The following is a 26,830-nucleotide window of genomic DNA, read 5'->3' on the forward strand; positions in this document are numbered from 1 at the left end:
ACAGGTTTTTCCTGCTTCCATAGCCTTTTTTCCTTCTGAACTCACAGTAACTCTTAACAGTACCAAGAGTTTAATAACCCTTACTCCCTAAGAAATAGCCAGACATGTTTCTCGTGTTTTCCAGCAATCATTAGTTTATCATTTACTTACCTATGTTAGAAACCCATATTTTCAAGCAAAAAGTAATTTATTACTTAATTTATTAGTTTTTGTATCCAAACTTGGGAGACCAGTATAGTGTGTTTATTAAAAGCGTGATTTCTGAAGTACCTAGATTCAAATCCCATCTTATCTGCTTGATAGTTTTGTGACTTAGAGAAGTTTTTGTAACCTCTCTAAGCCTCAGTTTCTTTACTCATAAAACCTGTTGAAGGAATTTAGTAATATGTTAAACATAAACTCCTTAGTACTGTACTTGGCATATGCTACTCACTTAAAGTAGCAGCTACTTTTATCATAACTGTGTAGTTGGATTCTCCTATTTGGCATGGAAAAGAGTCATTTATGTCATATATAACTTGATATTAGAGAAAAGTAATAGACTTGACTCATTTATTCACAGTTTTAAAATTATAATTATTAGTCTAGCCAAAGGTCAGTGAAGTGAGCACATACATATGCTGATGGGGATAAAAATCCTAAAATAGAGCAATTTGGCAATATATATTGATAGCCATGAAAATGCCCTTTGAGTCTATAGTTTTCTGTCTAGAAATCTCTAAAGAAAGAATCAGAGATTCCAATTGAGATTTGCAGCCACTAGCATTTGATAATAGTGGCTGGAGTTTGGGAAAGGGGAAAAGTGAAGTGTTCAAAGCAGAAAATGAATAAAACATGATGTTTTCACATGATTTATATTCTGTACCTATTAAGAAATACTTGTAATGTGTCACAAGAGTAGAGAAAAAAAAAGAAATATTTGCTGGTATGGAAAAGTGCTCACAATATACCATTGAATTAAAAAAATATAAAAATATTTTGTAAAATACTCAAATTTTATACACTAAAAAATATATCCCTCTTTCTCTTCCTCTTCTCACCTCTCCCAGAAACAAGACTAGAGAAATATACATCAAAATATCAACAGTGTTTATCTCTGGTTGGATTTCAGTTTTTGGTGTGGTTTTTTGTTTTTTGTTTTGTTTTTTGTTTTTTTGGGTTTGTTTGTCTCCAAAACTGATGCAGTTGAGTTGGTTAGGGGCAGGAGGTGGCTAAATGGGATCACAGGAGGAGTTGTTGGACAGATTCTGGGTATTCCTGAGTACACGGATTTTAATGTAACATATATATGAGCTCAAAGAGGGAGAGTTGCTGTTTTATATGAAGGAGAGGAAGCTTCTTGCAGAAACAAAATAAAAGTAAAGTTTAATTAGACTTGTAAGGATTGTTAAGAAAGGGGCTTGGATAATTTAAATTTTGTTTTTCAAAAATATTTGAGATGGTCAGAGGAAGACTATGGTACATTTCCAGTGGAAAGTTCATGGAAGAATAAATATTTTGTGACTGTAGAAAAATACTTAAAAGCATTTGGCTTTTTCAGATAACTTACATTTTAAAGTAATTTTAAAATACAGAATTGTAACAGAATTATAATTTTTTCCGATTAGGATCCAGTTTATGGAAAAGGAAAACTTGGAGAAATCCAGGGACTTATCTTGGGAATGTTAGATACCTTTAACTATGAACAAGTAAGTAAGCTACTTGTTACATCTAAGTCTGTCCTAAGGTAGAAAAATGCTATTTTTTTTTCTTTTGTAACTATACTTAAAAAAAAATTACCATCTATTTACTGGCAGTTAGGTAGACTGAGGTGTATGTGTGTGTATTTCTTTTAGTTTTTCTCTCGCCAGGCATGGTAACTCATACCTGTAACGCCAGCACTTTGGAAGACTGAGACAGGAGGATTGCCAGAGGCCAGGAGTTCGAGACCAGTCCAGGCAACATAGCAAGACTCTGTCTCTACAAAAAATAAAAAAAAATTAGCTGGGCATGGTGGCATGTGCCTATAATTGTAACTCCTCAGGACAATCAATTGAGCCCAGGAGTTGGAGGCTGCAGTGAGCTATGATTGTGCCACTGCACTCTCCAGGTGACAGAGCAAGACCCTATCTCTGAAAAAAAAAAAAATTCTCTTGACCTTAATTTGTGTACACACACACACATTTCAGAATGTAGAAATGCATCTAATTCAAATTTAGTTTATTTTAATTCATTGGCAATGAAACAAATATCTTTTTTCAAAATGAAAGTGTGAGAAACTTTCTGGAAAAATAATTTAATACAAAGCTATACCACATGAAAAGGAAGGATCAACATGAATATAGAAAATTGTAAAATAAAATTAAATGAGTATTATTTTAAACATTCTGAAACAGATAGTTGTCACTAACCATTGTATTAGTCTGTTTTCATGCTGCTGATAAAGACATACCCAAGACTGGGCAGTTTACAAAAGAAAGAGGTTTATTGGACTTACAGTTCCATGTGGCTGGGGAGGCCTCACAATCATGGCGGAAGGTGAAAGGCATGTCTCACATGGCAGCAGATAAGAGAAGAGAGCTTGTGCAGGGAAACTCCCCCTTATAATACCATCTGCTCTTGTGAAACTTATTCACTATCACGAGAACAACACAGGAAAGACCTGCCCCCATGATTCAGTTACCTCCCACTGGGTCCCTCCCACCACACGTGGTAATTCAAGATGAGATTTGGGTGGGGACACAGCCAAACCATATCACCATAAATGGTCATTAGTCTTCCCTTAACTCAAAATTGTCTTTAGCTGTAAGTCTCATTAAGAGCCAGCTTGGTGTACGGGCTTTTTTCTTAGCGTACTGCAGAGTGACCCATGAAGGCACCTAGGAAAAGTACCATTTAGGTCTGTTGGAGACAATGTCTGCTTTTTTTTTAAGAATCCGAGAGAAGAAAAGGAAAATCTGGGTGATAGCTTTTCTTAGAATGTTGTAAGAATTGCAGTTTGGCTAAGCGTAGCCCAGTGAAGCTTGATAACCCCTGCAGTCACAGATTCCAGGTTAGCAGAGGTATAGTTGTGTGCAAGGCAGAAAATGTTTGCCAATTTTGGAACTATGGAAGAGGAGAAAAAGATAATACTGATTGGAAAGAATTAGAATAGACCATTAGAACCAAAAGTATTGCATTACAGGCAAAGTTAAAGAGTTAAGCTGTATAGCAAGGAGGGCAGGCAGTACCTAGCTCTATCTTCCCCTTCGTGACTGAGAGAAAAGAACCCAAATACATAGCCAGATGATATATATGAATGTTAAGAATGAGATACAGTACAAAAACAATACTATATAAATACATAGAGCCTTAAAATGACTTAATGTGATAGCTGTTAAAATGTCTTTATGTGACTTAATGATAGATGTCATGGTCTTGAGTAGATACAAATGACTTCTAAGTGCTGATCAGGAAAATGTGATCTCTCTGCCCAAGGAAGATGAAAATAGAGTAATGGCCATTAGCTTTACTAGTGAAAAGATATTTGAAACATTACCACGAATGCAGTTTCAATAAAAAATCTGGGATTCAGACTTAGCTGTATTCTTTATTACAACACTCTGAGCCATTCAGAGAGTAGTTATTATATAAATGTAATAAATACTTTTGGGCTTATCTAGTCATGTGAAAGCCATCAATACTGAATTAAGCTGCAGAATGGCAGAGCTCACATTTCTCAGTAGAAACTAATGACAGATTTGAGAATCTTTGTAATGTATACACTCACCATTACTCTGCACATTGAGGTTAACTGCTTGAATTTGGGAGGTTTTGATGTTTTTTTGTTTCAACAATGTTATCCCTTTATAGTGTGTTTCAATTTTAGTTGTTGGTAGTTGAAAACTAAACAAGTGCTATTCACCTTTCATCTCCTCTATCTCTGTCATCTTATAACCTTTTGTTTGTTTGTTTTTTGTTTTGGTGTTTCATAGACCCTGCTGGAAACAACAACTAGCCTTCTAAACCAAGATCTCCATTGGTCATTGTGTAACCTGAGAGCTTCGGTCACCAGAGGACTGAATCCCAAACAAGATTACTGCTCTATATGTTTGCAGCAGTACAAGAGACGCCAAGAAATGGCTGATGAAATTATTGTCTTTAGGTAAGAAAGGGAAGGAAATGTTACATGTATGGTACATGTACATCTGTGGCATTACCAGGCAAGAATCCACATGGATACACGGGTAGTCATTCTAGCAATGAACATGATAGGCAAGTTCCTGCCCTCACAGACCTTACATTCTGCATTGGGGTGGAGGTTAGGGTGCCCAGGAAAGACATAAATACAGAGGAATAAGAGCTATGGAGAAAAATAAAACACAGGACAAATAGATAGAAGGATGACGAGTTCAGGACAAGTGCTGTTGAATGAGGGAAAGCATATCTGAGGACATGACCTTTGAGCAGAACGAGAGAGGGAGGAGCAAAGGTGCTGAGAGGTGTTTGGATTCTGAGTATCCTTTAAAGGTAGGGATAACTTGCTGGTGTATTAGATGTGGAGTATAAGAGAAAAATGAATCTTTGGTCTGAGCAATTGGGTAAACATGGTACCGTTGTCTAAGATGAGGAAGAACAGGTACAAGGAACTGGGGAAATCAAGAGTTTTGTCTTGCACGTGTTAGGTTTGAAATGTACTGTTAGACATCAAGTAGGGATGCCAGCTAGACAGTTATTCAAGTCAGAAATCTGGAGATGTGTTGAGACTGGAAAATTTTAATTTAGAAGTTGTCAGCATATGATATTTAAGCTACGTTGCAAAGAGAGAGGAACCCTAGTGCAGAGTGAAGGTGTTGGTCTCAGGAGCAAAGACAGCTCATCTAGAATGTATGGATAGAGGTAACATGATATGGCCGTGGAGCCAAACTTCCTGAGTTCAAATCTTGACTTTGCTACATGCCAGCTGTGAGACCTTGGACAAGTTGTTTAACCTCTTTATATCTTAGTTTCCTCATCTGTAAATAGGATAATAGGGTTTTGTGAGGATTGAATGAGATGATTTATATAAGGCACTTGTAACAGTGCCTGGCATGAGTAAGCACTATCTGAGTGTTACCTCTGCAGGAAGATTGGTAGACTTGACGGTTGGAAGGGGAAGTAGTTCTCTTCACACAAAGAGCCCATTCAGGCAAGAAATATTTATTGAGCACCTGCTGTATGCAAGCTGCTATTCAAGGGGATAGATTACAGGATGAACAAAACAAAGGATTTTCCCTCATGGAGTTTACATTGTAGTGGCAGGGATAGACCATAAGCCAACAAGTGAAATGCCGGATACTGATAACTACCATGGGGGAAAAAATGTTAAAGGAGATACAGAGTGTTTGGTGGGGGGTGCAGATATTTTATATAGGTTGGTCAGGGAAAGGCTCACTGTTAAGGTGACTTATGAACAGACAACTTAAAAATTAATTAATAGAAAAATAATAGTTACATGAATAAAAAACAAGCTATGCTATAGAGGAAAAGGAATGTTGGGAGCTACTAATTTATAGAGTAGTCCAGGAACCTTCTTGTTTAAGTGACGTTTGAGGGGATCTAAAGGAAGTGGCCATGCAATGTCAGAAGAGAGTACACCAGGCAGAGGAGCTGAGTGCAGAGACCATGAGGCGGGAGAGCCTTGGCATTCTTGAGGAGTAGTGAGTGAGGAGGCTAGTGGCCCCTGAGCAGCCAAGGAAGGGGACAGTGAAAGAGACTTCAGAGGAGCACAGGCCAAATCATGTAGGAGCTGGCCCAAGTCTAACTCATTTTTATAATGAAAGTGAGACTTTTACTCTGAGATGCGAAGCCACTGGATGGTTTTGAGGACTGGGGCGGTGACATGATCTGACCTATGTCTTAAGGATTACTCTGACTGCTGTGTTAAGAAAGGACTAGAGAGATCAAGGGGGAAAGCAGACGGACCACTTAGGCTGTTGTAGTAGCCCATGTGAGAGATGGTCTAGGTAATAGTCATGAAATAAGAAGTGGCAGGATTCTGGATATATTTGGAAGGTAGTGGTATTTTAAAGCTATGGAACCTGGAAGTAATCTCTAAAGGAGCAAAGGTAGCTACAACAACAGAGTATAGAAGAAGAAATATATATATATATATATCAAGAGAGAGAGAGAGAGAGAAGGGAAGAAAAAAGAAAAAGAGTATAAAGACTATAGAAAAGAAAAGGATTGATTTCTGGAATGTCTGACATTTTAGGTTAGAGAAATGAAGATAAATCTGTGTAGATGGCTGAGAATTATTCTCAGTACTCAACTTCTGGGAGGCTGATTTGGTAATTTAGTGTAATCAATAGGGAATTTCTTTATAAGAATAGCGTAAGGATTTACTACAGCAATGACATTTTTATAAATGTTTAATCAAATCACAACCCTTGCCTTGAATTTGGTGAGCAGACCACTCATGTTGTTATCAAGCTACTTAAATAATTATGATTTTTTCCAGTTGCTTTTTTTTTTCTTTTTGAGATGGAGTCTCATTCTGTCTCCTAGGCTGGAGTGCAGTGGCGCAATCTCAGCTCACTGTAACCTCTGCCTCCCGGGTTCAAACAACTCTCATGCCTCAGTCTCCCGAGTATCTGGGACTACAGGTGTGTGCCACCACACCTGGCTAATTTTTTGGTTTTTGGTTTTTTTTTTGAGACAGAGTTTTGCTCTTGTTGCCCAGGCTGGAGTGCAGTGGCACGATCTTGGCTCACTGCAACCTCCCCCTCCCGGGTTGAAGCAATTCTTCTGCCTCAGCCTACCAAGTAGCTGGGATTACAGGTACCCGCCACCACATCCAGCTAATTTTTTGTATTTTTAGTAGAGACGGGGTTTCACCATGTTGGCCAGGCTGATGTCAAACTCCTAACCTCAGCTGATCTGCCCACCTCGGCCTCCCAAAGTGCTGGGATTACAGGCGTGAGCCACCACGCCCAGCCCCCAGTTGCCTTTTTTTCAGATTATCTAAAAATACTATCCGGATGTCATAGTTTGAGAAATGAACAGAAGTTCAACTCATCCTCTAGGTAGTTTTTAGTCAGAGAACTGTGATTTGTTCGTACTCACAACATAAGTATACAAATATATGAATGTGGATTTTTAAAAAGAGAGGACAGCAGCAAGTACATTCCCTTTCTTGTTTCTTACCCTGTACAGCCATCAGTGCATTTCTACTTGTTAGAGATTTTTATTGCTTCTAAGTACACTTACAAGCTTATATTTATGGATTTTGTGATAATAAAAAGTACAAATTGGTTGCCTTCGTTTTGTAGCTGTGGCCATTTGTATCACTCATTCTGCCTACAAAACAAAGAATGCACTGTGGAATTTGAGGGCCAAACAAGATGGACATGCTACAAATGCAGTTCAAGTAACAAAGTAGGAAAACTCAGTGAAAATTCATCTGAAATTAAAAAGGGAAGGATAACCCCATCACAGGTAAGACTTGTTTTCGTGGCAAAATGGAAATGGTCTTTTCTTACCAGTGTCATTTGGGCCTGGTCTCATTTCCTTCGGTTCCCATAGGTCTCAACAAATTTACCTGGTGGGTACTGGGTACATGAAATGTTCTTTTCAGTCCTATTTAGTGTTCGAAGAGCCTCTCCTCTCTACTCAGTATGGAAAAACATGAATTTGAGAGCAACAGATGACATTTTCTGCCTTTAAATGGCTTAAGATCTAGTTGGACAGATGAGGTGTACACACATGAGCCTGCTTTTAAGACCTTTTGATAGAGTAACAGCTTAGCAAGTAGAGCTGAGTACTTGCAGGTACCAATGAGTACCTATATGATAAGAGTGCAGAATTATGACTTTTAAGCAGGGCTGATGATGGACAAGGTGCATATACATATGCTCTTTCACTGCCTTTGGAGTCTGACTACTGGACTAGATGATAATTTTATGTATTTTACAGCCTTTTTTTAAAGCAGACAGTGGAGCAGAGTTTGAACTCTACCGCTTGATAGTTTTCAGGAGAGCAGAGCTTGACAACATGAGGGGTTCAATGTGGAGAAGTTACTGGGACTGGGACTTGATCATTGTGCTCTACTTGGCTATACTTCCTCTTTGAGGTAGTATCATATTTTTGGCTTCCTGTTCCTTCCTCTGTGCTACCCTATCCTATAGTTGGCCTTCACATTCACATCACATAGTGAAAAGTTGGGCTTGTTACTTTTCTCTTTTTGTTTCTTTTTTTTTTGAGATGCAGTCTCGCTCTGTTGCCCAGGCTGGAGTGCAGTGGTGCAATCTCAGCTCACTGCAAGCTCCGTCTCCTGGGTTCACACCATTCTGCCTCAGCCTCCCGAATAGCTGGGACTATAGGTGCGTGCCACCATGCCCTGCTAATTTTTTGTATTTTTAGTAGAGATGAGGTTTCGTCGTGTTAGCCAGGATGGTCTCGATCTCCTGACCTCGTGATCTGCCCACCTCGGCCTCCCAAAGTGCTGGGATTACAGGCGTGAGCCACCGCACCCGGCCTCTCTTTTTGTTTCAACAGCCATCAGCATTGTATTAGAAGCAGAGCCTGGGAAAACCTCCTGACTAACTTCTCTCCAGATAACAATGTAGAACTTCTACTCTCCAGTGGTAGCCTTTCCAATTATACCTTCCCCAAGTTTGTATTGAACAGTGTGATAGGCACTGTGCCAGGTGCCTGGGGATACAATGGTAGACAAGGCAAACATGGTCTTGTCTTGCAGAGTTTACAGTCAACTAACTTATAAAAGGATTTTTAACAATGTACTCTCAAGTTTTTTCTGACTCCAATTCAGTTCAATTCTGATACTAGCTAGAGTTAGAGACTCCATGGTTTAAGCGTTCAGTCCCACAAGAACAGTCCTCACTTTAGATGCCAGTCACAAACAAAGTACTCAGGCTACCTACTTTTGTCTGACTTGGCTGCAAATTCAGTGGTCCCCATGACCCCCTCTCAGGTTCCATAATTCACTAGGATGATTCACAGAACTCAGGAAACACTTTATTTACATTTACCAATTTATTATAAAGGATGCGACTGAGGAAGAGCCAAATGGAAGAGGTGCATAGGGCAAGGTTGGGGAGGGGGATGAGGAGTGGTAGAGATTCCATGCCCTTTCTGGGCCTACCACCTTCCTAGCACATCAATGTCTACACCAACCCATAAGCTCCTCAACCCCACCATTTACAGGTTTTTTTTGGAGGTTTCATTATGTAGTCATGCCTGATTAAATTATTGGCCATTTATGATTGAGCTCAATCTCCAGCCCCTCTCCCCTCTGCACAGGTTGGGAGATGGGGCTGAAAGTTCCAAACCTCTAACCATGGCTTGGTCTTTCTGGCACCTAGCCCTCATGCTGAAGCTATCCAGGGGTCTCCAGCCAGCAGTCATCTTATTCTCATGCAAAAGACACTCTCATCACTCAGGAGATTCCAAGGGTTTTAGGAGCTGTGTGCCAGGAACCTAAGACAAAGGCCAAATATATGTATTTTTATTATACCACAAGTACTTACAGATGAACTATGCTGTAAGTACAGATAATGAGTAGATATAAAATAGACATGAGGGATCATGGAAGGCCTGCTAGAAGTGCCCTGTTAGCTTCCCTTGAAGGGAAAAGAAAAGGAGTAAGCTAGACGAGTTTAAGTGCAACAAACCCAGAACTAGAAGGTAAGTAGAATGAAATTAAGAGGGTCAGAAAGAGAGTGATATGAGGTGAGGTTCATTAGGCAAGCAAGGACCAACTTAAGTACTTATGTGTGCCAATACTTATGGCATTATATTTTTTCATTGGTAAGTGTAATGTTAACTGTAGGCTTTTAGTCTGTAACCTTTATATCATGTTTAGGGAATTCCTTTTTATTCCAAGTTTTCTTGAGAAATTTTTCATGAATTGGTGTAAAATTTTGAAAGCCGTTTACACTACATTGGTTGCCCTCTTCCTATGTTCCCCACACCTCCTGCAGTGAAGAAAGGTAATCTGTTCACTGAATTTCTTCCTACCTTCTCGAGCATCAAGAAAGATTCGGAAACCATTTAATTTTATTTTTAAATTTTTTATTTCCATAGTTTTTGAGGAACAGGTGGTTTTTGATTACTTGGAAAAGTTATTTAGTGGTGATTTCAGGGATTTTGGTGCACCCATCACCCAAGCAGTGTACCCTGTGCCCAGTGTGTACTCTTTTATCCCTTACTTTGCTCCAGTCCTTCCCCCCTCCCTGAGTCCCCAAAGTCCATTATTTCATTCTTATGCTTTTGCATTCCATAGTTAAGCTCCCACTGATAAATGAGAACATAAGATGCTTGGTTTTCCATTCCTGAGTTACTTCACTTAGAATAATGGTCTCCAACTCCATCCAGATTGTGCAAATGCCGTTATTTTGTTTCTTTTTATGGCTGAGTAGTATTCCATGGTGTATGTATACCACATTTCTTTATGCACTCCTTGGTTGGTGGACATTTAGGTTGGTTCCACATCTTGCAGTTGCAAATTGTGCTGCTATAAACATGCATGTACAAGTGTCTTTTTCATATAATGACTTATTTTCCTTTGGGTAGATACCAAGTAATGGAATTGCTGCATCCAATGGTAGTTCTACTTTTAGTTCTTTAAGGAACCTCCGTACTGTTTTCCATAATAGTTGTACTAGTTTACATTCCCACTAGCAGTGTAAAAGTGTTCCCTTTCCGCCACATCCATGCCAACATCTAATATTTTTTTATTTTTTAATTAGGGCCATTCTTGCAGGAGTAAAGTGGTGTCTTATTGCGGTTTTAATTTGCATTTCTCTGATAGTTTAGTGATGTTGAGCATTTTTTCATACATTTGGCTGTTTGTATGTCTTCTTTTGAGAATTGTCTATTTGCGTCCTTTGCCCACTTTTTGATGGGGTTGTTTTTTTCTTGCTGATTTGTTTGAGTTCCTTGTAGATTCTGGATGTTAGTCCTTTGTTAGATCCATAGTTTGTGAATATTTTCTCCCACTCTATGGGCTGTCTGTTTACTTTCCTGATTATTTCTTTTGCTGTGCAGAACCTTTTTAGTTTAATTAGGTTCCATTTATTTATTTGGTTTTTTGTGTTTTTTTATTTATTTATTTATTTATTTATTTATTTTTGCATTTGCTTTTGGGTTCTTCATCATGAGGTCTTTGCCTAAGCCAATGTCTAGAAGGGTTTTTATGGATTCAGGGCTTAGATTTAAGTCTTTGATGCATCTTGAGTTGACTTTGTATACAGTGAGAGTTGAGGATCCAGTTTTATTTTTCTACATGTGGCTTGCCAATTATCCCAAGCACCATTTGTTGAATAGGGTGTCCTTTCCCCACTTTGTGTTTTTGTATGCTTTGTCAAAGATCAGTTAGCTGTAAGTATTTGGCTTTATACCTGGTTTCTCTGCTCTGTTCCATTGGTCTACATTCCTATTTTTATACCAGTACCATGTTGTATTGGTAACCATACCCTTGTAGTATAGCTTGAAGTTGGGTAATGTGATGCCTCCAGATTTGTTCTTTTTGCTTAGTATTGCTTTGGCTATGTGGGCTCTCTTTTGGTTCCATATGAATTTTAGGATTTTTTTTCTAGTTCCATGAAGAATGATGATGGTATTTTGATGGGAATTGCGTTGAATCTGTAGATTGCTTTTGGCAGTATGGTCATTTTCACAATATTGATTCTACCCATCCATGAGCAAAGGATGTATTTCCATTTGTTTGTGTCATCTGTGATTTCTTTCAGCAGTGTTTTGTAGTTTTCCTTGTAGAGGTCTTTCAACTCCTTGGTTGGGTATATTCCTAAGTATTTTATTTTATTTATTTATTTATTTATTTATTTATTCTTGCAGCTATTGTAAAAGGGATTGAGTTCTTGATTCTCAGCTTGGTCATAGTTGGTGTATAGCAGTGCTGCTGATTTGGGTATGTTAATTTTTTATCCTAAATCTTTATTGAATTCCTTTATCAGATCTAGGAGCTTATTGGATGGGTCTTTAGGGTTTTTAAGGTACACAATCATGTCATTGGCGAACAGTGATGGTTTGACTTCCTTTTTACCGATTGGGTGTCCTTTATTTCTTTCTCTTGTCTGATTGCTGTGGCCAGGACTTCCAGTACTATGTTGAATAAATGAAAGTGGGCATCCTTGTCTTGTTGCAGTTCTCAGGGGAAACCATTTTAAAATGGGATCTACACATCAGCAGCAGTTTGTTTCTGAGGCTATCTCATTCTGCAGGACAGGAGAGATGACCCAACATTTTCATTAACAGGAAACTTCAGTAAGATCAAATCTAGACACTTTACTGTAATTGTATGGAAGACAGAATGAGAACTATTTTGTTTTTTCTTAAATTTTCCTCTAGCTGTCTGTGTCCCTTGATTTTCTTGCATAAGATATTGTAAAAAGATCTAGTGGGTTAGGTAATATAAGAAGGAAGAGGATATGAAATTTATCAAATACATGTGTTAGATAGATGTTTTTATGTTAAGTTAGTCTTTACATCAAGTTATGAGGGTGATATAATCCTTATTTTACAGCTGTAGGAACTATCTGTAGCTCAGAGAGTGAGGGCCAATATTTGACCTCAAGTTTGTAAGACCGTCATCACCCTGAATTATCCTACCACCAACCTGTTCTATTTTTATTCTGGCTTTATTGAAACCTGGTAAAGCTGATTTTTCAAATACATCCATACCATATTGGCAGTCCTAATTAAGATTTCTCACCATTGTGTGAACCATTCACATTTCCAGTTATAATAAAATTTAAAATGAAAATACTAATTCTACTATGATCATTTCTATTAGATTTTGTTATATGAAAGTTTTACTTTGCCCCCTTAATTTCCTTTAAAAATCCGTCATCCCTGGTTAAGTTCCTACACAGTGCATGGAGAGCAGCACAAGAGGGCCCAGTGACTCAGACATCAAGCTGAAACAGCCAGGCAGCTTCCGCCTGTTGCTGTCTACACCTAGAAGATGGTGAATGCATTGGAATCCCCTCACTGCCTTTGTAATGCAATCCTTCTGTCAAATAGCTTTTTGTTTCATCTTTTTCCAAGACTTGAGATAATTAACTTTTACTTCTTCAGTTTCTGGCTCCAACTCTACAGGATGCAATAGTTACCCTCAAAACTATGGTCGTGGCAGATAAAGTCTTTCTTCCTGCCACTTCTGTCTCGCTGCTTTTTTCATAACTGGTCAATATATACAACCAATAATTCAGACATAATAGTTACCTGCCAACAAGATTACAGTAGATGTGATGGGGGTTATTCCCCAGAAAGCCTGCTTTCCTCTGGAATAAGCACTTTTAGTCCTCAAAAAAAGGAGAAATGACCCAAATTACTTTCTTTCCTTATCTCCCCCGCTTCCTCCTTCCCACAGGCTTACTGAAAATCAGATCTATAGAATAGGCCTTGTAAATCTATCTGATTCTCTTTCTGATTTCTCTACATATTACCCACAGGAGAAACTAATTTCAGCTGAAGTACTCAACATTCTAGTATATTTTCTCAAGAACATTACTCACTTACATTAATACAATCAAATAATTTAAATTTCACCTTTGATTATTCCTATATTAAATTCATGGTAGCAAATAACAATCGTCTTTGGCATTGATTAGCATGAGAAGAAATTAGCTTGCTATTAATTGTTTAAAAAATAATATTTGTTAGTCAACAGGTAACTTGATATAAATTCAAAGAAAAATATCTAAGATTTGCTAGATTTCAGTTAACAGGGCTTGGAGTTCTTGAGAGTAGGTAATAAGCTAGCACATTGTTATGTACCAGAATATTCAAGTTGTTATTCCTTTAAAAACTTCAAACCCAAGAGCATTCTTAGACACTCAGGGAGTTTTATATGGTATTGTTCAAAATCAACTGAGTTTTTCCCCACTACTTGGAATTGGTTTTATTTCTTGGTGTTTAGTGTTCTCTAGGAAAACGTTTTGTCTTTTGGGGTAAATGTACAAATAATGCCAGGAGGAAGTATGAACAACTTCCAAGTAATTATTCAGTAAATGATATTTATGTTCACTAGCCATAATTTTCTATTAACCATTGCACATTGCTTATTTATTTTGAATTCCCACTACACTTGGAGATTCAGTTTACATGCCATTTAATGAAATAGGAACAGTGATATTAATGCCTGTTTTCATTTGTCCATTTAAAAAGAATATTAGCTCTCTGATATAAATAGGTCATATCAATACTATATTACTATAATTAAATATATATTACTATAATTAAACCAAATACTAAAAAATGAGATTTCAGTGTTCAGCAGTAGTGCCATTTTTCAAAAGAGTATATTCAACATTAAACATAAATTAAATGAAGATTAATATGTCTCAGAAGTACATAGAGATGATTGATCATCCTAATATAAATGCAGCATTTTGAGGAGACTTTTGCCCATTTTCCAATAATCTTGTTATTATACTGTAGTACTAAGTGATTCATTACTTCAGCCAATATTTAATGTTAAGTGATTCATTACTTCAGCCAGTATTTAATGTATGCCTGCATTGAGCCAAACACTATTCCTGGTATGACGATACATTGGTGAACAAAAAAATGACCATAGTTCCCACTATCATGTAGCTTGCCATCTAGTAAGGGAGCTAGACATAAATAATTAGGTAAACAAGCATTATATCAAATATATAGCTTCAAATTGTGACAGGTACATAATTGGCATAAAGGGAGAGAATAGAATATTATAAGGGAGAATAACATGAGGGAAACGTACTTTAGGTGGTTAGGGAATCTTTATATGCAGAGGTAATATTTAAGCCAAGACCTGAAGGCTAAGGCGGTACCAGCCATGTGAAAAACATTTTAGGCAAGAAATTTCAGGCAAGAGAGAACAGCAAGCACAAAGGATCTGAGGAGACAAATGACTTGTTCAAGGAACTGAAAAAAGATCAGCAGCTGGAACCGTAGTGCCTAAAAGGGAAAATGGCCAGGAATGAGGTTGAAGAGGTAGGTAGACAGGGCCTAGTTAGCCTGAAAGACCCTGGTAAACAGGTAAACAAGCATTATATCAAATATATAGTTTCAAATTGTGATAGGTACTTAATTGACATAAAGGGAAAGAATAAGGGAGAGTAACATGAGGGAAACCTACTTTAGATTAGGAGACAAATGTCTTGTTCGGTCAAGAGTTTGGTTTTTATTCTTAGGAAACATTGAATGGTGATTGCAGCTGTAGAAAATGAATAGATAGCCAGATCTGTATTACCAGCCCAGTTCTCACTTATTTTCCAGAGCTGTATAACAGTCAGACTTTTGAAGTTCTGTAAATTCGTACATTTCCCTTTGATGCAGAAAAATCTTCATACAGACAAAGAGAACTAAGGATGAAAGTAATACCAAGAAATTGTTTTTAGTATTTTATAGAACTAAGGTTTTGACGGAAATATGAGATAAGGACATAAGAAATTCTGTTGTCCAATAAAATGTGAAAAAAATGCAATTTTACCAGTGATCAAAGAAATGCAAGCTAAATCAACTATACAATACCATTTTTTTACTTATTAAGCTGGCAAATATTTAAAAATACATAATTAAACTGAGACACATTAAAAATACATATGCATTTACATTGATAAGGATGTGAGGAGACAGATACTTTTATGCACTACTAGTGGGAATGCATATTTGTATAAGTCCACAAGCCCTTGTCTAAGTCACTTTGGCCAGATATGTTTCAGAATTCAGAATTTTTTGGATTTTATAAATGTAACATGAAGACTTTCACTTCAGGACAAGATGCATTTGGAGTTTTTTGTGGGGGGTAGGGAAGGGGCAAAATATATAAAATAATGGTTCATAAGACATTGGACACCAGGCAGTAAAAAATAGTGACCCCTGAAAGATAAGAAACAAATGATGTAAACCCTAAGATTTCTACCAAATTACTCCCTGGAGAAAGTTTTCACGCCATGACTCAGAGAGGGAGAACGAAGGCAGAGCTTAGTCTCTCTGGGTCAAGGGGACAGGGCTCAGAGTCCAGGAAAGACAAGGTGGCTAGAGTTTGCAGGGTGGAGTATTAGGTGAGAGCCATACAGAGGGCTCCATAGATCTGCAGAAGGTAACTTTTGAGTATTCAGTTGAGTACTTACCCACTTATTTACCCACTGTGTGAGGAAACTAGTTCAGGTCAAAAAAAAAAAAAAAAAAAAAAGGTGCCACCCAAAAGGATTAGATTGAACAATGTCCCAGACTCACAAAGAGCCAGAAATAATGCTTGCTCCCACCAGCCAGCCTGGAAATCTTCATAAATCACAAGGTAGCATTGAGAGTACTAAGTAAGTTCTTAGCCTCAGTAGTGGGGAAAAAAATTAACTTTAAACTAACTGCCACTTTGATCTCACCTAACAAAGCTTAAAAGCAAAAACCTAAAAAGATAAAACTATTTGCAAGTATTTTAACCACATCACAGAACAGAGCTTAGCAATGTATTAAAGAATTATAAAAATATCCAATACCCAACAAGATAGAATCCACAGTGTCTAGTATTTGATCAAAAATTACTAGGCATGCAAAGAAGCAGGAAAATACAAGCCATGATAATGAGGAAAAGAAAACAACCCATTGAAACTAACACAGAAATGACCCAGATAATAAAATTAGTAGATAAGGACATTTAAAGTTATAATTGTATTCCATATGTTCAAGAAGCTAGAAGAACAATTGAATATGTCAAATGGAAATATGGAAGTTACAAAGAACCAGTGGAACATCTAGAGATTAAAACTACAATGTCTGAGATGAAGAATATACTAGATAAAATTAATAGCAGGATGGGCATTGGAGAAGAAATGATTAGTGAACTTAACAATATAGCAATAGAAACTATCCCAAATCAAACACAGAAAGAAGACTAAACAGAAACAGGGCTTGGTACAGTGGCTCATGCCTGTAATCCCAGCACTTTGGGAGGCCAAGGCAGGAGGATCACTTGAGCCCAGAAGTTTTAGACCAGTCGGGACAACATGATGAGACCCTGTCTCTACTGAAATTTTTAAAAAATTAGCTGAGCGGGTGGTACATGCCTGTGGTCCCAGCTGAGGAGCTGAGGCAAGAAGATCACTTGAGCCCAGAAGGTCAAGGCTGCAGTGAGCTGTGATTGTGCCATGGGACTCCAGCCTGGGCACCAAAGCGAGACCCTATCTCAAAAAAGAAAAAAGAAAAAGAAATGAATGGATCATTGGTGAACTATGGAACAACTTCAGGTGGCCAAATATGCATCAAATTGGAATCCTGAAAAAAGTAGGGACACAGAGTACAAAAAAAAAAACTTTAAAGAGACATAATAGAGTTCTAATTCCAGTAACAGCAGAGCAGCCTATAGTAGATGACCTTTCTGCTAATAATTATAAGCCCTAGGCAAAATATGAAAAAACATCGTTTAGAGAGCAACTGGAAGCAGGCAGAAACTATAGGGAATGCAAACCTTGAAAGAAGGGAAGCAAACTAGACGAGCTCTACATTTAACCAGTTTTTCTAGGGCGCCTCTTGGCTTGCCATGGAGTATTGGAGAAAATAGATTGAATACCAAGTATCATTCTTACTGGGATGAAGAAACAGAGGTCAAAGTACAAGACTACCAAAGCAGCTCTAAATTGAGGGAGAAAATCTCAGAAAGAAGCATGCCACAGAAGAGGGAGCCCCAAGTTCTCTTTGCAGTTTTCCAAATTGTGTACAAACAGACAGTGCTTCCAGAAAGCAGCATCAGGTACTAAAGAACTAAGCAGAGATTTCAGCAGCTGCCTGGTGCTGAGTTTTGAATGTAAATGTTGCTATGTTACAGGGATTGATAAATACCTCAAATTTTGTGTTGAAACTGCAGAAGGGCTATGGTTGAGGACTAAGGGATTTCCCAGGACTAAGGGCAAAAGCACAGTAAATCCTAACAAAGCCAGAGCCCAAACTATCATAGGATCAGTAGGAGGAAGAAGGAAAGTGTAAACTATAATCAAGAGAAAAAGCATCAGTAGAAGCAGACCTATGAATGACCCAGATGCTGGAATTGGCAGTTAAGGACTTTAAAATAGAAATTACAAATATGTTAAAGTATTTTGTGGAAAAGATTAACAGAATGATTGAACACATGGGGAAACGTCAGCACAGAAATAGAAACTCTGAAGTAAAACCAAATGTAAATTGCAGAGCTAAAAAACATACCTAAAGTGAAAATTTTATTAGATGTCAACAGCATTTTTAACACTGAGAAAAAAATTAGTAAATTTGAATATAGTTCAATAGAAATGATAATTGTAACTGAAGCACAGAGGCAAAAATAATTGAAGAAAGTATAAAAACTCTTGGTGACCTGTGAAACAATATCTAGAAGTCTATCATATATACAAGGTATAGCTATATCTATATTTTATAGATATATATTAATGTATAAATTAGATATTTATAAATTATAGATATGTAATGTACATATATCTATAATTTATATATTATATATTTATATAATTATATATAATTTATATATAGATATAATGTACACATATCTATAATTTTTATATATGATAAACATAAATATAATATACAACATATATAGAATATATATATAATTGGATTTCTGGAACATAAGGAGCAAGAGAATGGGAGCTGGGGACATTGGACCTAATAATATCTGAAATTTTCCCAAATTTCATAACAAACATCAATCCATAGAGTCAAAAACTCAGCAAACCTCTAGCAGAATAAATATAAAGAAAACCGTACCCAAACACATAATAATTGTAGTCAAACTGTTGAAACCAAAGATGAAGAAGAAATCTTAAAAGGAGCCAAAGACAACAATAAGAATGATGGCTGATTTCTCATTTAAAAAAAAAAAAAGGCCAGAAGACAATAAGCTGGCATTTAAAATGCTAAAAAGTAAGTTAATATGGTGCACATATTGTATATGACATTCCTTGCCAAGGCCAGCTAAGTCATGGAGACCCTAACCCAGCAGCACTAGAGGAATTAGACACACACACATAAATATAGCGTGTGGAGTTGGAAATCAAGGGTCTCACAGCCTTCAGAGCTGAGATCCTCAAACAGAGATTTACCCACATATTTATTGACAGCAAGCCAATGATAAGTATTGTTTCTATAGATTATAGATTAGCTAAAAGCATTTCCTATGGGAAATAACTAAAAGCATTTCCTACAGGAAATAAAGGGATGGGCCGAAATAAAGGGATGGGTCTGGCTCGTTACTTGCAGCAGGAACATGTCCGTAAGGCACAGATCACTCATGCTATTGTTTGGGGTTTAAGAACACCTTAAGCGGTTTTCCACCCTGGGTGGGCCAGATGTTCCTTGCCCTCATTCTGGTAAATCCACAACCTTCCAGTGTGGGCGTCATGGCCATCATGAGCTTGTCACAGTGCTGCAGAGATTTTGTTTATGGCCAGTTTGGGGGCCAGTTTATGGCCAGATTTGGGGGGCCTCTTCCCAACATGTCCTCCTTCTTTGTTTTGCAAAGTGATAAAAGCAAAGGCAGCTTTGCATGGTGAGCTACTTCTCTTAAGAGTCAGGATCCACATCTGCAGACTATACAAAGACAACACAGATTAAAAGCACAATCATCATTGAAATCACAGACCTTCCAAGTGTTTTTATCCATTTTAATGGGTTACTAGCTGCTAATTTGTCTGCAGCTCCTTCAAGCACTCCAGTTCCTGGCATTAAGGTCAGGTGTGCCTGGGATACTTTAAATATTTGTTCTTTAATTTTGCAATAGCCAAAGACAAGTTTGTAGAGTGTCCTTCTAGATGCTTTTTTATTCTTTCCTAAATTTTGATCTTATTAAGAGCTATTCGTAGTTTCCACAAATCCTTATTTTTAGCTCCTACAACGGGCCATATCATTTGAGGTTGAGGTGCCACTATACCGCCATGGTTCCAGATAATAGGAACTCTTACTGTACTTCTTAGTATTTCTACCATCTGACCATTTTGTTCAGACCAGCTGAACACATTGTGGCCATGGCACACAGACAGATGTGCAATTTAAGCTAAACATCCCCTTAGGGGACCAGTCAATAATGATTCCATGGGAATTGTTGTGCAGCACCTCTGCCTTTTCTGCAATGCAATCTTCCCAAACAAGTACATTCCTTTTTTCTAACTGGGACCAGTCCTGTTTACAAATAGGTTTTTGAGGGCGGTATCTCTCACTTATAGGAGTAGCTTTATTATGGTAAATCCTGAGATCAGAAAGCTTGTGTAACTGTGTCATAGAGTGATTACATCCAGGCATTATTGCCAGCCAAGATGGATAAATATGCCCAATAAGTATAATTGTTCTCTGTGTCAGCCCTTGTTGAAGGAATACTCACGGCAATGGTAATCACCACTATCATAGCTACCATTAAGTTACTCATTGTGACTGGTTGTCTTGCTTTCCTCAGGTTTTCTTCCACCATCTGTGACAGCTTCTTGATCTGTCCCCAAGTAGGTGGCTGTGTTCAACGGGTGTTGCTCGTGACAGTTGGGGTCCTCCTCAGCATCAGTCTCGACATGGCTGCAACCGGGGGGTCCTCAGGTTCCTCCCGGAGTCTCTTCCTCTGCATCTGGCTCATGATAAGGTTTCAGGTGTCTTGATGGTATCCAAATCGGCTGTTGATTCAGTCCTGGAGAAACGCAAGCATAACCTTTATCCCAAGTTATTATTTTACCTATTTGCCAAGTTTTTGCTATGAGATCTCTCCACCAAACCAGTTGTTCTGCTTCTGTCTTTGCAGCTGGTTTCTGTAGATGCTGTTCAGCTGCTGATAGCATCTGGCCTTTAGACAGGCTGAAAAAATTTAAAGTTAGTAATGCTAGATTCAGTTGCATATGGGGTGTCCCGTAGTCCCTGTTTCTCTCCCCTTTTATGTTTTTGTAACTGCTGTTTTAGGGAGAGATTCATTCTTTCCACTATGGTTTGTCCTTGAGAATTACATGGGAAGCCAGTAATGTGTTTAATATTCCATGTAGAGAAAAATGTAGCTAGAGCTTGGCTAGTATAGCCTGAGGCATTATCTGTTTTAATAGAAGCTGGAATGCCCATCAGCGCAAAACACTGGAAAAGGTGATCTTTAACACAGGCAGAAGACTCTCCTGATTGGCATGTAGCCCAGACAAAGTGAGAAAAGGTGTCCACACATACATGTACATAAGCTAGTCTCCCAAATGAGGGAACATGTGTGACATCCATTTGCCAAAGAGGATTAGGTTCCAGTCCTCGAGGGTTAACTCCTCCTTTAAAAGATGAGGAATGCACCATTTGGCAAGTTGGGCATTGCTGGATAATAGCTTTACCTCGTTTCCAGGTAATGCTGTATCGGCGTTTGAGACCAGAGGCATTAACATGGGTTAAGTTGTGAAAGTGTCTAGCATTAGATACTAGGTGATCAGCCATTTGATTCCCTGCAGTTAATGGTCCTGGAAGAGGTGTATGAGCCCTAATGTAAGTGATGTAAAAAGGGTGCATTCTACTCCTAACTGCTGTTTGCAATTGGGTAAATAAAGTCATCAGTTGTTCATCTATATGAAATCGTAACTGAGCATTTTCAATTAACTGTGTGGAATGAACCACGTATGAAGAATCAGAAATCACATTAACAGGCATATCAAAAGCAGTCAATATCTCAATTACAGCTACAAGCTCCACCTTTTGAGGTGAAGTATAGGGTGTCTGAAAAACCTTACCTGTTGATCCAGAATAAGAATCTTTACCATTACTAGACCCATCTGTAAAAACATTCTCAGCACCTTCAATTGGTTTAAATTTAGTTATTTTAGGGAGAATCCAATTAGTTAAATTTCAAAAATTGAAAGTTTTGTTTTAGGAAAAGAATTATCGAGAATACCCACAAAGTCAGCTAAATGGGTTTGCCAAGTAAGACCATTTATAAAAGCTTGCTGTATTTCTGCTTTCCTGAGAGAGACAGTAATTTTTCCAGGATCATATCCATGTAATTTAACAATCCGAGTTCTCCCATTTCCTATCATAGTAGCAATTTGATCCAAATAAGGAGTTAGTCCATGAATTAGTATGTGGAAGAAAAAGCCATTCCACTAAGTCCTGCTCTTGGGCAATAACACCAGTGGGTGAATGCTGAGTTGGAAAAATTAGCAAATCTAGAGTCTTCTCTGGATCTATTCTATTTATTTGAGCTTTATGGACTTGCTTTTTGATTAGCTGCAGCTCTGCCTCGGCGTCTTTTGTTAATTGCCGAGGGCTAGTGAGACTAGGATCTCCTCTAAGGATAGAAAATTGATTACTCATGGCATAGGTAGGAATGCCTAGAGCAGGTCGTATCCAATTAATGTCCCCTAGTAATTTTTGAAAGCCATCTAATGTTTTCAATTGATCCCTACGTATGGTTACTTTCTGTGGCACAATGTAGTGTCATTTACTAAGGCCCCTAAGTAGGATTAAGGAATAGTAGTCTGAATTTTGTCAGAAGCTATAGTTAAACCAGCATGAGAAATCGAATTTTGCAAGTGATCATAACATTGGAGTAATATTTCTCGAATGGGGCAGCACAAAGTATATATCCATATAATGAATAATGTAACACTGTGAAAATTTTTTACGAGTAGGTCCAATTGCTTGTCCTACATACGTCTGGCAAATTGTTGGACTGTTTAACATGCCTTGTGGCAACACTTTCCAGTGAAAACGCTTAGCAGGCTGCAGGTTGTTTACTGCAGGAATTGTAAATGCAAACTGTTCACAGTCCTGCTCAGCTAAGAGGATAGTAAAGAAATAGTCTTTTAAATCTATGACTATTAAAGGCCAATTTTTCAGAATCATAGCAGGAGAAGGTAATCCTGGCTGTAATGTCCCCCATTGGTTGTATGACTGAATTAATGGCTCTTAAATCAGTTAACATTCTCCATTTCCCTGATTTTTTCTTAATTACAAAAACTGGAGAATTCCAAGGGGAAAATGTTGGAGCTATGTGTCCATTTTCTAATTGTTCAGTAACTAATTTCTCTAAAGCCTCCAGTTTCTCTTTCTTAGCGGCCGTTGTTCTATCCAAATTGGCTTATCTGTTAACCATTTTAAAGGTGTAGGTTCTGGAGGCTTAACAGTGGCCACCATCAAAAATGATATCCTAAACTTGGTAGGAACTTCGTCTTTCTGCTTGAAGCGGTTCCTTCAAACCTCGTAAATTTTTTCCTAGTCTCATACCAAGGACATACCCCATTTCATGCATCATATGTTGCCTTTGAGGGCTATATAATTGTTCTGGAATTAGAACTTGTGCTCCCCATTGTTGTAATAAATCTCTTCCCTATAAACTTATAGGTACAGAAGTTATAATTGGTTGAATAGTCCCAGGTTGTCCATCGGGCCCTTCACAATGCAAAATATAACTACTTTGATATACTTCAGGGGCTTTACCAACTCCAGCTATGTTAAATTGAGCAGGTTGAATTGGCCACGTGGACGGCCAGTGCTATAGAGAAATGATTGAAATGTCTGCTTCTGTATCTACCAAACCTTTAAATTTCTTTCCCTGAATAGTTATTTCACAGGTAGGATGTTTATTAGTAATCTGATTTACCCAATAAGCTGCTTTGTCTTGTTTATTTGTGCTTCCAAATCCTCCTGTTCGTTTAATTTCACTTTTCCCCATTTCCACATACGGCACAATCAGGAGCTGTGCCATACACTCTCCTGGCTCTGCTTTCCAGGGAACAGAAGTAGATATAACAATTTGAATTTCCTCATTGTAATCTGAATCAATGACTCCTGTATGTGTTTGCACTCCTTTTAAATTTAAACTAGACCTTCCTAGAAGTAATCCTATCGTCCCCGCTGGCAAGGGTCCACAGACCCCTGTTGGGACCTTTTGCGGGGGTTCCCAGGCAGAAGGCTCACAGCTTTTGTGCAGCGTAAATCCACTGCAGCACTACCGGCTGTGGTGGGGGACAGACATTGTACGGGGGTGAGGGAATGGCCTGAGCCGGAAAGGCCCTGGTTTGGAATGGGGCCCAGGACGGCCCTTCATGACGTTTCCCGAAATCAGGTTCCCTTCTTTATCAAACTTAGTGTGACACTGATTAGCCCAGTGTTTTCCTTTTTTACATTTTGGACATATTTCAGGCTCAGCAGTTTTCTTTTTTTCCCTCAACTGGTGGCCTGACTTGCTGATTTTTTCCACATTCTTTTTTAGTATGACCATGCTTCCCACAGTTACAACAAGCTCCAGGAAACGGAGTATTTCCTTTGTCTACTCTCAGTCCTGCCATTGCCTGTGCTAGCAGAGTAGCTTTATGCAGATTACCTCCAATACCGTCACACGCCTTGATAGAATCAACTAAATGTGCTTTCCCTTTAACAGGTCTCAGAGCAGCCTGGCAATCGGGATTAGCATTGTCAAAAGCTAATAACTGCAACACTATTTCCTGAGCAGCCGGATCTGCAATCACCTTTTTAAGAGACTCCTGTAACCGAGCCATAAAATCTGCATACGGTTCTTTCAGTCCCTGCTTTACAGCACTAAAGGAAGGATATTGTTCTCCACCTGAAGTGATTTTTTCCCAAGCCCTAATTCACACTACTCTAAGCTGCTCTATGGCATCATCCTGCATGACCACTTGGGCATCTAAACCAGCCCAGCTGCCAACCCCCAAAAGTTGGTCTGCAGTTTTATTAATTTGCGGTTGGGCCTGGGCATTGCAAGCAGCCTGAATGGAAGTTTCATCTGCCCACCAAGTTTTAAATTGTAAGAACTGAGCAGGAGTTAGACAAGCTCGAATAAGAGCGTCCCAGTCAGTAGGAATCATCTGACTGGAAACAGCAACCTTCTTTAACAGTCCCATTACAAGAGGAGAACCTGGTCCATATTGATTAATAGCTTGTTTAAATTCTTTGAGTAATTTAAAAGGAAACGGCTCAAATATAGCTATAATATTTCCCTGTTAATCTGGGGGGGTGTATTCTAACAGGGAACTGCCAAGCCTCTAAATCACCTTCTCTTCTAGCTTGCTGAATTCCTGCCTGAATAGAACTGAGAGTGGTCGCTCGAGGCGCTGCTCGAACAGTCACTGGGGCAACTACTTTTTGCCCATATGTCCTCTGGAAAAGAAAGATCTGGAGGATCAGGCCACTCTTTTTCTTCAAAATAATGAGGGGGTGTAGAAGGGTACGGATGAACCTCATCCTCCTTTGCTGCTTTAGCTTTAGCTGGCAAACAGACCTGCTCTGTTACCTCTTCTGTTACTTCGTTGTACTCTCCTTCCTCCTCATCATTAGAGTGAAAAGGTTCCAAGGTGGAACAAACCAGAGCCCACACTTGTCCCATTGTTACCCTGATGCTCCCAAGCTCCCCTTCTTACTCACCATGGGGATTGCTTAAGAGTACTCGGTGTCCTCCAGCTTAGTTCCACGTTCTCCAACCATCACTCCGGCGACCCTTCAACCCAGGTTTGAGCCCCCATGTTTGAGCACCACTTGCCGAGACCAGCTCGGTCAGGGAGACCCTAACCCAGCAGCACTAGAGGAATTAAAGACACACACACACACACACACACAGAAATACAGTGTGTGGAGTGGAAAATCAGGAGTCTCAGCCTTCAGAGCTGAGAGCCTCTAACAGAGATTTACCTACATATTTATTGACAGCAAGCCAGTGATAAGCATTGTTTCTATAAATTATAGATTAACTAAAAGCATTTCTTACAGGAAATAAAGGGATGGGCCGAAATAAAGGGATGGGTCTGGCTAGTTATCTGCAACAGGAACATGCCCTTAAGGCACAGATCACTCATGCTATTGTTTGGGGTTTAAGAACACCTTAAGTGGTTTTCCACCCTGGGTGGGCCAGGTGTTCCTTGCCCTCATTCTGGTAAACCCACAACCTTCCAGCGTGGGCGTCATGGCCATCATGAGCATGTCACAATGCTGTAGAGATTTTGTTTATGGCCAATTTTGGGGCCAGTTTATGGCCAGATTTGGGGACCTGTTCCCAACAATTCCTGGTATGGACTAGTCTTTATTTCATAATTAAATGCTTTTGAGAGATAAGTGAAGACTATAAATAGCGTCACTTTGGTTCAGGCCAGGTTTTGCTGCCAGATGACTTTTGGTGTGAAAAATATTTTTTAAACAATCCTTTGGTTTCAGAGCTTTTTGGATTTCAGAATTATAGGAAAGGGAGTTGTGGCCTGTCTTACTTATCTGAAGAAAAAGTAGTAATATGTGTTTTTAAATGGTTACACACTTTTAAGCAGGGACTTACAAGAATCTGTCCATCTGTCCAACAGAAATTATCAAGTTTGTGTGCCAAATATTATATAAGAGGATACAACATCTTAAAAAATAATTTTTAAAAATTGAAAATAACCTAAATGTCCCAATATCCCACAGTTGATTAAATTAGTTATGGTATGTCTAGGCAGTGAATGAACTGCTTTGTAGCCGTGAAAAATCATATCATAGAAGAATATTGATATGTCAAAGTAGACATTCATAATGTGCAACATAGAAAGATCACAAAGCAGTGATTCCAAATTTTAATAGCAGTTGTTGCTGTGTGATTGGATTGTGCTTTTTATTTGCTTTGTTTGAGCTGTTATATTTCTTAAATTTCTGTCACTGAACGTGTATTTCTTTTGTAATCAGAAAAATTAAGGCTTTTTTTTTTTTTGCATTTAAAAAGGCCTCACTCTGTTGCCTAGACTGGAGTACAGTGTTGTGATCATAGTTCACTGAATCCTGGACCTCCCGGGCTCAAGCAGTCCTCCCACCTCACCCTCCCAAGTAACTGAGACCTCAGGTGCACACCAGCACTCCAGGCTAATTTTTAAATTTTTTGTGGAAATGGGGTTTTGCCATGTTA

General features: G+C 38.5%; 1 protein-coding gene across 10 annotated transcripts in view; it reads left to right on the forward strand.

The window, feature by feature from the left end:
- Positions 1 to 26,830, forward strand: part of VPS8 (VPS8 subunit of CORVET complex) — a 238,918-nt gene that overhangs the window by 180,088 nt on the left and 32,000 nt on the right. For all 10 annotated transcript variants that reach the window (XM_016942447.3, XM_016942443.3, XM_054681298.2 and 7 more), the window contains 3 exons: positions 1,608 to 1,688; positions 3,954 to 4,123; positions 7,269 to 7,434. In XM_016942447.3, the coding sequence (XP_016797936.1) occupies positions 1,608 to 1,688; positions 3,954 to 4,123; positions 7,269 to 7,434 (417 nt within the window). The remainder of the gene's footprint in view (positions 1 to 1,607; positions 1,689 to 3,953; positions 4,124 to 7,268; positions 7,435 to 26,830) is intronic.

Source organism: Pan troglodytes, chromosome 2, assembly GCF_028858775.2.
Source record: "Pan troglodytes isolate AG18354 chromosome 2, NHGRI_mPanTro3-v2.0_pri, whole genome shotgun sequence".
In the NCBI taxonomy this organism is placed as follows: Eukaryota; Metazoa; Chordata; class Mammalia; order Primates; family Hominidae; genus Pan; species Pan troglodytes.